The 15,167-nt window shown below is 42.6% G+C and overlaps 1 protein-coding gene across 13 annotated transcripts in view; it reads right to left on the minus strand.

Annotated features, from left to right (window-relative positions):
* Positions 1–1,532: 1,532 nt before the first annotated feature.
* Positions 1,533–15,167, minus strand: part of aiolos (zinc finger protein Aiolos) — a 38,902-nt gene continuing 25,267 nt past the window's right edge. For 10 of the 13 annotated variants that reach the window (XM_078946454.1, XM_020713209.3, XM_011494317.4 and 7 more), the window contains 6 exons: positions 14,202–14,309; positions 12,437–12,814; positions 6,866–7,033; positions 6,381–6,497; positions 5,615–5,725; positions 1,533–2,500 (listed from right to left, as the gene is read on the minus strand). In XM_078946454.1, the coding sequence (XP_078802580.1) occupies positions 1,887–2,500; positions 5,615–5,725; positions 6,381–6,497; positions 6,866–7,033; positions 12,437–12,814; positions 14,202–14,309 (1,496 nt within the window). In that variant the 3' untranslated portion in view covers positions 1,533–1,886. The remainder of the gene's footprint in view (positions 2,501–5,614; positions 5,726–6,380; positions 6,498–6,865; positions 7,034–12,436; positions 12,815–14,201; positions 14,310–15,167) is intronic. The other 3 variants (XM_078946455.1, XM_020713073.3, XM_078946427.1) reach the window with 3 other exon arrangements.

Consider the following 15,167-nt stretch of genomic DNA (forward strand, 5'->3'; position numbering starts at 1 on the left):
TGTTTAGCACCATTTTTCTTCTGATAGTGTAACATTAGCACACAAAACTGTGGTTCATTTTACTGTTAACCATTATGACAAACGGTACAATATCTGTGGTTCTTTCACCTGTTCATTGTGCATTTTCATGTTTTATTAAACACTTTTTTCTTGTTTATAGTAGATTTAAGTCCTCGTCTTCTAGTAAAATGCAGTGATTAAAGTTTATCTTTTTTACAGTTTCTTTTTAATCAGCCGAGTCATTTTACACTTTTTTAAACTATCTTTTAATATAAAATAGCACATTTTGAACAGCAAAATGTTCCCACCCAGAATAGAAGGATTTCTCCTTCATATTCGCATAAATATTCAGTGTTAACTTGACTCCTTGTTAGAATTTTTTAGGAAATGTCACCGTAATTTTTCTTAGTTTAAAGTGTAGCCACCGTTCAACAACTCTTTCAGGGTTAAAAGATGAAAAACAACATTTTTTTAAAGTAACCAAGACAAATTTTAGTTTGATCTGTCCCTTTCAGTCAGCAGATGTCCCCAAAGGCCTCTCACTTTGACTGAGCCTGGATGCATCCAAAGTCGTTCTGATTGAAAAAACAAAAAAAAACCTTGACTCATATGCAAAGTTTGGGCAAAACCTTTTTTTTTCTGAACCCAGCTCCCAATTTCACATCCCTAAAAAATACAAACTGGAGTTATAGTCCAATTTTTACGCCACCGAACGTCACAGGAGACAAACGCCCCAAAGAGAGACAAATATATTTGGAAAAAGAGAAGCAGAAACTTTTTTTTTTAATCTATTAGCAGAAATGGGTGACTGGGCTATTTTATCTAACACATGGAGTCGAAGCTGTGATGACAGTTCTCTCAGAAGTGTCACTTCTTAAAATTTCAAGAGAGAAAAAGGGAACTGGTGTGGATGTAGAGGACAGATAGCAAGGCAGCAGCTGGATGAAGCTCACAGTTTCTTCTGGTCTGAAGGCAGCAAGGCGTGAAGAAGTTCCTGCACTGCTGTGTGGGTGACGCGCATCCATGAGCAGACACAGCCCAAAAGATCCTGTTGGTATGCAAGACAAAAAACTCCACCCATTACAGCAAAAGCCTTTACTTTTGACTCGAATATCACATTTTTTGGGGGCATAAATAATCAGTTTAATCCTAATTTTGAAAGCATCCAGGTTTCCATTGCAACACGCAACTGTTCCTGCATGCAGTACCACCCTTCCACCAGCAGGTGGGTTAGAAAGCCCCTCGTCGTTTCCTTTCTTTGCAAACTGAGATGAAATGTCAACCCTCTCAGGATGGCTCTTTAGCGCAGGAAAAGCGACTCTGCAGAGCTGTGAGGCGTTTCTGCGCTGCAGGAGCGCCTGATGACTGAAATTTTGTGGAGGGAGAAACCATCGCTGCGTGCAGAGTGAAGTGATGTCCTTTGAAGCTGTGAACTGCACCTCTCAGAAAACCACAGCCTAAAAAAAGAGACATGTGACCTTCGAGATAATAGGATTTTTTTTTTTTTTTGCAGTCTTGAATTGGCAACGTGCAAAGGAGGAAGGGCTGACTTTTATTTTTGCATCTTCACTCAGATAAACAGCAGTCAATGCACAATAAAAGCACTGGTATTTTTTTTGGGGGGGGGGTTGGCCTCTGGTTTGCATTTGCACGACTTTATGCTACAAACAGCGGCTGCAGTTTGGAACAAAGTCACATAACAGACCGTCTTTTCATATGAGTGCATGGTGGTTAAGAGGACCCGTTACCCTCCTACAACGTCTCCTCAAATTCTCACTCATACACTCAAAGATAAAGCTCAGCTCCCACTTCATACTTTCATTTCTGATACTACAGCTACTCGTATGAGTAAACCGTCATCTGTCCCAGTGGCACCTGTCTGCGAGCTACTTCAGTTCTAGGCGGTGCTCGCCGCGGGCTATGTGGGAGGAGAACTCATAACGGTCCCGGCTGCGGTGGCCGCACACATTGCACTCCAGCGGGTCGCGGAAGCCGTGGCACCCCATGTGGATGGTGAACATGACGTAGTCCAGGAAGATCACCCTGCAGTGGCCACAGGGGTACACGGACCCGGACGGCACCCCGGCCTCCCCGTCGGCCCGCATCAATCGCATGGCCTCCAGGGGCGACAGCGACATCGGCTGGGGGATGCCGTTCTGATGGCTCAGACCCCCCCCAAGCAGGGGACCTAAGCTGTACACGACAGGCTGGGACATCTGGGAGCCATCGGGGTGGAACGAATCCAAGCTGACGGGGGGCTGAGAGCCAAGGGGGAGACCCAGGGGCGGCATGCCCATCTTGTGGCCGTTGGTGATGATGTCAGTGCGATTCAATGGGATGGGATACGACCTGTGGGAGGGAGGGGGGTCGCTATCTAGGCCTGAGAAGATGGACCCCAGTTGGCCGTTGGACCCTGGAGAGCCCGGAGGATGCTCCTTCACATCAGAGCGGTGAACCAGATCCCTGTTAAAGCTCAGGTCCAGACAGACGCCGTTGTCACCTAAACCGATCACGCAAGCAGAGAAAACTCAATGAGGATCCACAACAAACACAAAAACAACAACAAAGCAAAAACAAAGACAGATGTTCCAGGTGTGAAATAAAAAAAAAACAGTTCAGTTTAAAGACCCACTACCATTAAAAATCCTGTTTTTGGGGGGTTTAACATGTTCTAATGATGAAGGACATAAATAATGAAAATTAACCTTTAAATTGCGTTTCTGAGAATGTTTTTAATCAAATCGTTGTGAATCAGGAGCTGACAAAAATGCACTTTGAAGAATAGCGTGTTTGTGGTGTAGAAAATACGCTGGGCGGGCCACAGGCTCCCTGCTCAGCTCCATTCTGAGTCATCCACTGGTAGACGACTAGATCCAAGTTTGTCTTTTTTTTCCTCGTCTGAGCTGGAATCTGGTTTAAAACTGTATGGCTGGATAGCTCCAATATTGCTCACCATTTTTGTTACACCGGTAATGTTAAGGTGGGGGTGTCAGGAGCTGTAAGCTAGCAGGCGAGTGTGAACAGAGGGCTTTCACTTATGGGTGATGAGAAGGGGGGAGGGGGGAGGGGGGGTTGTACCGAGCCAACAGTCCTGCCCGCAACTCAGAGGAACTACTGCCGCTCTGCAGAAACTATGTCCAAAGAAATGACAAGTTTTCTGATTTTGGATAAAAGCAGCGTAATCATAATTAAAAGAAGACTTTTAAAATAGATCAAAAGATGATCGGACCTGCCGGTTTGACATAAAATATGACTCAATTCTGAGAAGTGGCACTAAAATGCGTAAAAATGACCCCACAGGTTGTGACATTTTGTGACTAGTTGGAAACAAGGCTTGTTAGTTAGCTTAGGTTTCACTAAAGTTGGGGAGGTTTGGGGTCGACTTTCTTGTGCTGATTATATTATTACAGCATAATGAAGTGTTAGATTTTCCCATTTGTCTCTATTGAGTCACAGTTTAGTCTTAGAGTTTGCCTCAAACTTTTTTGTAATATAAAGACTAAATTGAGAACAGTTTGAGTCACCTGCAAGAATTCTGGGACTATTTTTAGAAAAAAAAATACATTTTACATGGTCAGGATGAGGAAATTGGCTTCAATAGTTCAACCCTATTCTTTTAGTGGAACTCCTGTTTGCAGATGATGATTTGATTTATTCAAGTGGATTTTCAGAATGGGTTTTGTAAACAATGCTCATTTACTTAAATGTCAGTTATTGTTTCAAAGCACCACAAGGACTATTTGATAGAAAGCAGGTTCATTGAAACTGTGAGGCTTCACTTAAACTTGTACACTGACTTGTAAGCTCTTCCCTTAGTTCAAAATAAACCACAATTTATTTTTGTAAGAAAGGTAGTCTTAAAATTTTTTTAAAAAATCTTTAAATCTGATGTTTTAAATTTCTGTAGGTATTAATGCTACGTTCCCACCCGGCATGTGACGCGTGTTCTTGAATGATCTCAAATCTTGCAAATTTTGCTCCAGGCTTTTTCTGTATATATATATATATGTATATATGAAAGACTTGGTGTCTTAGAACTTCGGCACAAACTGCATTTATTAATGTCTCATTCATGATCAATTTCCAAACGGTTGAACTAAAAGGAAAGTTGTGTAGCTATGCGTAAAGGTTAACAGACTTTTCCTTGGAAGTGGTTGTTCATACGCGCTTTGTCGGGCTCGATATGAATGCAGTTCAACAGATGAGGAAGAGATGACACAGAGCTGCTTCTGTCTTTTGCTCTGAAAGTAGGCTGGGAAAAAGTTTTACAGAAGCGTAGCAGCGGGAGCAAATCCTGCGGCGTGAGAGGACAGAGGAAGCAGACGGCGCTGATGAAGTGCAGCTGCGTTACACCAGTATTGACACACAGAGACACCTGCTCACGTTTCTCATCTCCTGCCTGCTCTTTTTCTCTTTCTGTGGTCGACTCTCTTACTTCTCTTTACCCCTGTAGTTGTCATAATGAAAGATCTCACTTCATTTGTTGAGCTGATAGACGTAGGAGTTTTTTTTCTTTTTTTTCTTTCTGTCTCTTTGGTGTGTGAATGTGTGCACACGAGCAACCAAAGGCGTGATTGCAAAACTACAACAAGCCAAAGTTGAGCTTGAATCGAAAGGTGAGAGGTGCCTGTTGAGAAGTACGCTCATAAAGTTTGGGAAATGGACGTGCCAGCTCAGCAGTTTACTCAAACTGCAAACTTTTGATCACTCATCGCCCTGGCTTATCGGCATTCAAATCAAAGCACAAACAGTGAGTAATTAACCCCAGAAATAACATGATCAAAACAAGTTTTTGGCCTTTTTTCTACTAAAACTAGTTGAATGAACCATGCAGGGTTACCTTCACCCACCTACCACTCAACTCCTGCAGAGAAGTTAGGGTGGAGGAGACCACTCAGTGCTGTGTTCAGCTAGGAGGTCTGCAGTCTGGTAGGAGATGGAGGCCAGCAAAGATAAACAGACAAGCAGACACCAAAAGGACATTTTTGTTTGTTTTAAGCGCAGAAACCAATTTAAAGCTGTTTCAGAAAGCAGATACATGTAAAAAAAAATTGAAATAATTAGAAATATATATATTTTTCCAATGACTTCATGATTATTGTTGCAAAGTAACATAAAGGTGCAGAAAAGCAGGAGCAGCAAAGGCCCTTTTCAAGCTCTGCTGAAACCACCTGGTTTAGGGGGTGGAGACTGTCTCTTGACGCCACCCTCTTTTTTTGTGAAAGCGTGGAACGTTAGAGATCAGTTTTACAAGTTGAGTCGTAGGTTGAGTTGATGCTTCAGCAAAGAGGAAAAGCCAAGGAGTTATACATTATGGGATGTGGAAAAGAAGAGGATTTTAGATGTTTGCTGGATTTCTGTGCAGCAAACGTAGGAGAATAAAAAGTTCAGCTGAGACACAAACAAGAACATTTTAGATTTTTGGTTTAGGAAAAAAAAAAAACTGATGGGTTGTTAAAAAAATATTCCAAAATAGAATAGTTTTTTCCCCCATATGATCTGGAAATTACTTCCCATGCAGTGGTCAAAAAAACAGAAAAAAAGCTCTAAATTAATATTGGGACGTCCAATCGAAAAAATTGATTTGATCGTGACTCCAAACCGTTAGTCTTACCGGTAAACTTCTGCGGCATCGAACTCTTCCGTTTGGCAACGTTGCTGGCAAGTCTGTCGAGCAGCAGCGCGCGCTCTGGGCCCATCTGAGACCTGGATGTGTGGCTGTCCTCTGCACCACAGCAGAGAAACATGAAAAAGAGACAGAGAAGGAAGTGAAGACCTCCTTTTTCAATCGAGGCAGATCGCGGTGAGCTGCAGCAGCTGCCTGCACGTCTGCGTCCTCAAACGGCAGGAGATATTAATTTCAAATCAGCGGTTCCATTGACCTCACTTCCTGATTGTTGTTGCTTTCTTCTCTTCACCGTTTTCCTCATCGGTGGAGGAGAGAATACCACAGGATGAGGATGTACTTCCTCACCACTTCGGCACTATCGAGCATTAACTTACGACATTTGGTGACCACAGAAAACAGAGCGCCGTCTGTGTCTTGCAATCTGAAAGTGTCCTGGCGGTACACGGAGGCATTTTTAAGGGGGGGGAAGCGATAAACCCTGATGCAGCCAGTTGCCCTATTTGGCTTCCCTTTTGCTGACATGAGCACAGCACTGAGCCTCCACACCACAGCCGCCATAACCTATTTCAGCTGGGTTCATTCATTTATTGAGGCCATAAAAGCAGCATCTTTGAGTTTTTCTTAGCTGGAGCTCACAGCCCGTCTGCCAAATGGTTGGTCGGAGCTCCACATCCCCGGTCGGAGGCTCACTGCGTCTTCCCCAAACTCAAATATTGACTGGAGTTGAGTCGGCTGCAGAGCGGCGGCTCACCTCTTTCCGCGCCGGCCTTGCTCTGGATGTACACATGACACCTCTCCCTGTGTTCTTCCAGAGAGCTCCTCTGCTTGTAGCTGCGACTGCAGTGGTTACACTTGAACGGCTTCTCCACTGTTGGTTAGACAGATGAGCATTAGAAACACGGCACAGAGGATGTTCTTTGTTTCCCACAGTGAGCGGGTCGGTTCAAAACAACGTGTGTTTTGGTGTCTGCGAGATAACAGCTGAGAGTGAAGTTTCCAGCACTGAGTGAGTCAGGTGTCATATGTGTAATATGTGCAGGGCAGCGCGTTACTGGAAGAGCCATGTACACTCAGCATGCCTCGAGTTTCAGGATTCAAAGAGAGAGAAACCAACATGAAAAAGCCAACCGCCATGATACTGTACACAGGTGCATACAGTATCAGTGCATTTCAGTGCCACACGTGACGCCCTGAGCGTGTGTGTGTGTGTGTGTTTAGAGTGCGGCTGGCAGCTACCAGAATGGGTGCGCAGGTGCCCGCTCAGGGCGTCACGGCGGCGGCAGGCGTAGCTGCACATCGGGCATTTGAAAGGCTTCTCCCCGGAGTGCAGTTTGATGTGGCGAAGCAGGTTTCCCTTCTGGGTGAAGGAGGCCCCACACTGACTGCAGTGGAAAGGCCTCTCACCTGGAACAAAAAAAGAGAAAAGGAGTCAGAAAATACAGAGTTTGCACAAAAACCTCATCTGCAAGCAGAGCCTCTTCCTCTGTATCAACTCACGGGTGTGATTTGCCCCAGATATTTGGCTAATTTTGAATCTATTTTCTAGAAATATGGGTGAATATAAAGTTTAGGTGTTCTACACAGTTTTTAAAAATGCGCTCTGATCACAAAGATCAAAATGTTTATTTGACATTTGTCCTTCTATCTGACGTATAACTAGTTAATTATTTTGCTGTAGTTCTACTACATTAATAGCTCTCGATCTAAAGAATGCAGCACCAATATTGTTGGATCAGAAAATTAGCTCTGTATCTCACCCTTTTTCTGATCAATAGCTCTGTTTTTATTTAAAGTCCCACTCCGATCATCTTTTAATCTATTTTTAAAGTGTTCCCAGTGGTCTTTTAATAACGATGTTGCCGTTTTTAGCCAAAACATAAAAAATTGTGATGTTTTCTTTCTCGTTCCATTGACGACGCCTGTTGCAGATGTCAAAAGTCCCCTGCTAACCATGTTCACATGTTTTGGTCATGTCCGGAGCTGCAACAGTTCTGGCTCTGTGTGTTTAACGTGCTATCGGGAGCCTACACCTACCATATTACACCTAATCCGATCACCGCAATATTTGGAGTCGCCCCTGATGATGCTGTACCAGGCACGATGAAACAGGCTTTGGCTTTTACCACTCTGCTGGCCCGTCGTTTGATCTTACTGAGCTGGAAAGATCCCCGACCCCCTTTTAATGTCCACCGGCTCCGCGACGTGAAACTTCGGTTCTCACTCAGAGGCTCAATTAAATCCTTTCAGGCCACCTGGAATCCCTTTCTACAGTTTGTCAGTACCATGGTCTTACCTTCTGATTAAAACTGAACGACATTCATGTTTTCTACTGATTTTCCTTCCTAAACTCATAATTGTACTCAAATTACATTCTTTTTTTTATTTTTATTTATTTATTTTATGTTTGGCCAAGTAAGGAAGGGGAGGGGGGGTCTATCTTGGGTATGTGGGGTGGGATTAGGATGATAGAGTGGGAGGGGAAAAGGTTGAAGGGTTTGGGGAGGGGGGGTGACATTCCTTGATTGTTTTTTGTTATTCAAAATTGTAAATATTTTTCACTTGAATGTCTGTTATTACAAAATGTTCAACAAAGAAAGTTGGAGAAAAAAAAATTGTGATGTTTTCTGGGACATAGTCTCTGCAGGAGTTCTTCAGTCATTCCCCCCTGAGTTGTGGGCGGGACTGCTGGCATGGTGCAACCCCGCCCTCCCTTCCTCTCCCCATTGCTCAGAGATCTCTGTTTACCTTACACTACCCACTACCTTACAGCCCCTCACACCCCCCAACCTATTATTACTAGTGCAACAAAAAAGACGAGGAATTTTGGAGCTATCCAGCCGTCCTCAGACGAGGAAAACAAAGACGTACATGGATCTATTTGTCTACAATGAGAATGGAGGAAAGCGTGGCCTGCCCAGCGGATTCTCTACATAAAAATACAATGTCTTATAATGTCATTTTTTAGTCTGCTCCTGTTTCACGGCGATTTAATTAAAGAAATACTCAGAAATGCACATTTAAGCTTAATTTTCTTTGCCGTCACCTGATTTCAAATATAGCCGAGCAGCTACCTGCTAGTTTTGCCGAAAAACGTGCATTTGGGTAACAGCGCGGATGTGTGTAGTCTTACAAAGCTACATCTGTCTTGGATGAAAACATTTTAAAATAAAAAACTGCATAAGTGTTGTTAAAACTGAAATTTATTGCTTTAAATGTTGGGTGGGCTACTCAGCAGATACTAAGATTTAAAGGTTAGCCTTATTGATAGTAATTATTAGCATGCTAAATTTTTAGCTATGATCTGAAAAGTGCATCTGATCTGGACCAAACAACCTGCAGAACGCGGAGTTAACTAATAATTCAGCTTTAATCAAAAAATGCATCTTAACTTAATGGGACAAGAGGCAGAAAGGACTAAGTTTCAACAAAACAATGGTAAGATGAAGACTAGAATACATTCTTGGAAGTAAAACACATCATGATGGGGCATGGAGAGGCTGCATTTCAGCTCATAAAATCCTATTTTAACCTCTAGCTAGCAGCTAAATAGTGAAGAATTTGGCTTTCACTTCAAAGATGCTTCCCTCTTGAAGTACAGATTTAGAAATTAATAAAAAGAGACAATTTTGTGAAGAATGAAAGGCGGTTCCTAAATACCTGATAATCTGAATTTAAGGTGTAGATTTATGCATAGCAGTTAGCCTATCAATATTTAGCTTTGATCTCAAAACGATTTAGATGAAACTGTGCGCATAACTTGGGCTCTAAAATGGTCAGAGCATAGACTGTATACAAGAACTGGACTGAGAGACCCCTTCCCTCTGGCGTTCCAGAAAAGAGGAAGTAGCCCAGATCCCATAGACTTTTACTTAGAAGTAAACCGCTATTACACAGTCCTTCTATTGGTCAGATTAACCATCTCTGCTCTGATACCTTTTTTTACAATTAGTTTGCTAATCCTCATTTTTTCAATATATTTTTTATTTAGGGTACCGGTAAGTTATTGAAGTTATAAACTCACCAATCAGATGCTTTAATGAAAGTTTGTGGTTTCATGTTCTAAACCTTTAATTGAGGGCTTTAAAGTGGTAGGAGTGTGGATTTAGAAACAGTAACTCAGACCGACTCATGTTGTCTGGCTTCAACATGGCAGCGTCCGTATTGTGAAAAAATGGCGACTGAATTGACTTAACTGGGGTTGGAGCTGGAAATAAGCCATTTTCTACAGGTCATCTCTACTCACTCAGTCCAGTTCTTATAAACAGTCAAGGGGTGAGACATGTCAGAGACTTTATACCATCTATGTCCTTTCTAGCTAGAAAACTAAGGTAACTTTCCCCAGAAGTCCTTTATTTCTAGATTAACTGTATGAATGTTGTGAATATTACCAAGAGTTACCACATTGGACTGGTTGAAAATTCAGAGCTGTCCAATCCTTTTTTTTTGGTCATCACCTGTTTGGGTCCCCACCTTTGATTACCCAGATCAGAACCTTGAATCACTGGATCAGGAAAATTTCAGATGTGTAGCTAACACCAGCCAACCAACTGTTTGTGATAATGACTTTGCAGAAAAACATGCTTTTTTTTTTTTTTTACACAATACTCACAAGTTGAAGAATTACAATAAACAATTGAGTTGGATACTTGGCTCCATTACATGTGGAGGTTCAGTCACAGATGTTGTTAACTACATTAAATATGTTATTCCAGTTATTTGATAAGCTTCAATAGAATAAAGACAAGCCGTTAGTATTTGGCAAACATTAGAGGGAACCACAGCTAGGATAATTAGATTGACGCTCAAAAAGCTAAGATATCAGTTGAACCATGCTGATTCATCTCCACGAAGATACTGGAAGAAGACACAGTTGGTTGTTTTATTGGCAGATGCTCATGCCTTGCGTAGGTTTACACAGAACCAAAGAGGAAGTGTGTGCTTGAGGTATTGATTTTTTTTTGCAAAGTCACCATGATAAGGGTCCTCACCATGAGAGACGTGGCCCCATTTTTTCATAGGATTCTGTTGCAGGATTTTCTTAGAAAAGACAGCTGGTGTAAATTAAAACCCCATTACCACAATTGGATTTGTTGTCCTCTGTTGCTCTGGTATGCTAGTTTGAGGACAGTTGGAAAACTGGGCACTGCACCTACCAGCAGGTAGCAGTTTTATCATCTTTGTAGTTTGGTTGTGGCTGTAAAAGAATCTGCCACAAAAATACAAGCCGAAATAGTGTGCAAATCACTTTGCTGTGGAGACCCACAAAAGGATTGGATAAAACCAATGTTTATTCATTCATCATTCATTCATCTTCTTAACCGTTTATTCCCTTTCCGGGTCACGGGGTTGCCGGAGCCTATCCCGGCCTCTTGGGCGTAGGCAAGGGATGCCCTGGACTGGTCGCCAGTCTGTCGCAGGGTAGAATATCCTCAATCACACATCCATTCACTCTCACACTCACACCTATGGACAATTTAGAGTTGCCAATCAACCTATGAAGCATGTTTTTGGACAGTGGGAGGAAGCCAGAGATCCCGGAGAAAACCCACGCATACACGGGGAGAACATGCAAACTCCACACAGAAAGGTCCCCCGTTGATGTTGTGTTTTTCATGTTCCCCAGCCGGGACTTGAACCGGGGGCCTTCTTGCTGTGAGGCAAGAGCGCTAACCACTGCGCCACCGTGCTTAAACAATTCCAATTAGCTCCTATAAATAGAAAGATCTTAGTTATACATATGTGACTCAAAAATGAACACAGACATCTGTGTTATTAACTTGATGGGGTTTGACTGATCTCTTGGCCAAAATTGAGAGAACTTTATAAATACACAACAGAAATAGGCTCAGGTTCCATAACAATTCTTAGAATTTGAAAAAAAAAATTAAATAAGCAAAAACTCTGCCAATGTGGGGTAGGAGACATGGTTTTACCAAGATAACTTATTTTAAGGGAAAATTTCTCGTCACTAAGAAATGTTTTGTTAAGCTAACATTATTTTGCTATTGAAAAACTATTTTTCTTGCAGGAAAGAAAATAAGGCAATTTTTTTTAACAAGCCTTTCTTAAGAGTGGGTTTTTGTAATGAACTTAACATTCTGGCATGTCAAAATTTTCTGCTATGTGGGGGCCTGTGTTTGCCCCTGGGCCCTGAATGAACTGAATCCACCCCTGAAGACAATTTTTCATGGAATATTTTGTTTAGTCAGACACTCCACAGACTGAAGATACAAATACCTTTAGCTTTCACAGTCTGGAGAAAAAGTGAGAACCTTTGTGGACCTTTGCGCTTTCATCGCCATGAATTGCAAGTCAAGAGAATCAAACACCATCGTTGAAAAGAGGAAGTATCCATTGCGATTATTAGAAAACAGTGTGGTCATGACTCAGAAAACATGCAATAAGGAATATCTCTCTTGGTTTCAAAAAACCTGTGGTGCAAATGTATGTTTTTATCGTGAAAACGGGCGAACCGCAGCCTGTCACGCTGGCCTCACAAGTCTGAGATGTGAGACACGGTCAGTGGGTTTTAACAGCTAAGTTTGCTCGTTCCTCTGCAGAGTGACGGCAAGGGATGTCGGCCAGCATTCCTCGTGACGTTAAACGGAGGAATTCGTGACCTTGTTTCGCTGCTCGCGTCAGCTCTTTGTCAGTCGACCACCACAGAGAGATTTTCCGTCCCGAAACTGAGCACTTATCTGTCTCTGCCATCACATCACCCGCCGCCCGCTTGTGCTTGTTATTGTACTGTGACAGTAGACATGTCAGTCACTCGTATAGCGACTGGACTGAGTTTCCTGTGCTTACCCGTGTGGCTGCGCTTGTGCACGAGCAGCACGTTAATGCTGATGCAGGACAGGCCACAGATGTCGCAGCTTAGCTTGCCTTGCGACTGAACGCGGGGAGGCCCGGCCTCAGTGACGTGGGAGGGCTCAGTCGCGGGGTTGGGCAGGTTAGGGTCTTCGTAGCGCGAGTAGTCCACCAGCGACAGGTCCTCCGGGTTGTTTAGGGAGTCCCCCTCTTCATCCCCTTCCATGTCCTGCTCTTCATCGTTGTCCTCCTCCATCCTCTCCTCGTCAAACTCCTCCTCGCTGCCTCCCTCCACTTCCTCCTTTGGTAAAACCTTCGCCTCTTTCCCATAGCCCTCATCACCTTCTGTCTCCTCGGCTTCAGTTTTTATCACTCCTGAATAGAATCAGACAACAAAAAATTCATGAATCATTTCCAAAAAAGGAGCTGAAGGCCACTGAGCCCTCCACCAGCTAAAACCCGTCTTCACTTCCACATTTTAATTTTTAATATTTGCACAAGCACAGCTCCAAAACATGTGGAGCTGAATTTGGGCCAGGGCTGAGTGTCAAAAAGAAGATGTGCAGTCCATATGACTGGGAAGCGTTTCCTCTGAAACCACAGAAACCATAATCAGAGTAGAAGGGAGCCACCTGACAATTCTTCAACTGCTCTGAAAGAGCTGTTTCCGAACGGCTGCTGACGACGCAAAAGATCGTCACCGATCAAAACTCATCCGCTAATTCCCTCACTGTGTCTTCATGTAGGGTAGAAAGTAGGACTTGGACAGATGCATGTTCACTGGTGTGCAGTCCCTAGCGCCGCCTTGCAGGACCTCTCACCTAGCCGGTTGAGTGTGAACCAACCCCCCCCTCATCGTTCAGTTCCATCCAGAAACCACACTGTGGTCTCAGCGGTGGCAGATGATGAGCTGAAGAGCAGTATATGTATTGTGGAGGGCGTTTAGAGGTGCTATGGAAACTTTGCACACAGAGATCCGAGAGGCCCGATATAGAGTCCAGGGTCTTAGAGCAGAGAACCACAGGCTGTGCAGCAGCTGCAGAGCAGGGTTAGGGGTTGCTTTATAAAGCAAACCCGGTGGGGTAAATTATGGCGAAAAAAAATCCACCAGCACGTTACAGTCTTTCGGTTTTTAGAGCATCTTTAAAAAGCTCGGATGGTTTGAATATCGATCGCTCATCTCATGAACTGAGTTTCTTTACTCCCTTCCGATGTTTGAATTAACACAAAACTTGATTAGTTAGTGTAGTTTAGGGGGTTTAGCAGCGGTCTGCCAATCAATCAATCAGCTTTCAGGTTGAGCCTCAACTTCTAACCAGAATTTTTGTTAAATGTTGTGTAAAGTAATGAACAAATAAAACATGTTTTTCTTTCTTATTTTGTGCAGCATCCACAATTGTCAAATCAAAAGTGCAGCAATTAAGTCATAAAAAGCGCAGACATTTTGGCTAAAGTGCAAAGCAAAACAGAAAACTATTTTCCAACTTGTGAGTGTGTGTACCTGTATTCATGCCCTTTAGAGGACTTGTGAGAAGTTGTACAACATTTGGTGATGTTTCTTGTTGTGGGGACACTAAGCCAGTTCTTTATAGCATTTAAGTCATTGTTGATGGTTAACACTTGGTTTAAAGGTTGGTCTTAGATTTAGGTCAAAGTCAGAGGTAAACACACAATTTTGGGTGGTTTTTGGTATGGCAGATGGCATGACTTCACAACTGCATGAAGACGAGAATGTGTGTGTGTGTGTGTTTGGGATACATACGTGCATCTGAAACTTTTTCATCACAATGCAATCCATTCTCATTTATCGAGTTCGCCTGCTTCTCCTTTTCCTCCTCTTGTTGCTTCAACTCTGCATCCCTGGGAGCTTCTAGAAAGTGACAAACAGACTTAAAAGCTAGTCTTTTTCTTCTTGCAAAACACAAGCTCAAAAGAATTGACTGTTGGTATGTCTTGAGAATTTTGCATGGATAAATTGTAAACGTGATGCCAACAACACTCTTGATTGGTGTGGATGTCGGGATTAGATGTTCAAGAAAATATATTATTTTCCCTATACACTAAGTTCAATAAAAGTGCACAAAAATCACAAAGGATCTTGATCTTCAAATGTATTTTGTGCAAAAAATATTCAGAAAGTTTCAAAAGCCAAAGCAGAAATGAAAACTGTTTGTTTCGAGTACTGAGACAAAAACATTTTAACTCTAGACAGTCTGTACCTTATACCCTATGAGCAGCTTTAACCAGAATTACTTATTTTCGTGGACAGATGGGTTTATGTCCCAGGTTTTGGACAAAAGAGGGCATTGAGTCCTGTGATACCAATAAAAACAGCAAAAATCAAGAATGGCACTATGTGTGGGTGGGAAAGCATCACCAGTGCAGAGGTGACTATTTAAATTTTAAATTTTGTTGCACCATATTCTACTTGTTAGTTTAGCGGGGACATATCTAGTCTCAGTCTGCAGGAGAGCCATATGGAGACTGGTTCCTCTAAAAATGGCAGATCATTTTTATGGCCCAAATATTTTAAAGTGTAACTGAAGGCCTGAATGATGGTAAAATGCAGGTTTCTCCTTATTTAAGAGTCTATGGTTTTTTGCACGCAGCTTGCATCCTAGAAGGAAATTTTTTTCAGGAAAACAAGGTTTACTATGTCTACCTTTTTGCAACAATTGAAAACAATCTTTTTTTTTAAGGGATTAACTTGGCAAAGAAATCGAACACT

Source organism: Oryzias latipes, chromosome 1 (assembly GCF_053564925.1).
Source record: "Oryzias latipes strain Hd-rR chromosome 1, Olatipes_Hd-rR_3.1".
Taxonomy (NCBI): domain Eukaryota; kingdom Metazoa; phylum Chordata; class Actinopteri; order Beloniformes; family Adrianichthyidae; genus Oryzias; species Oryzias latipes.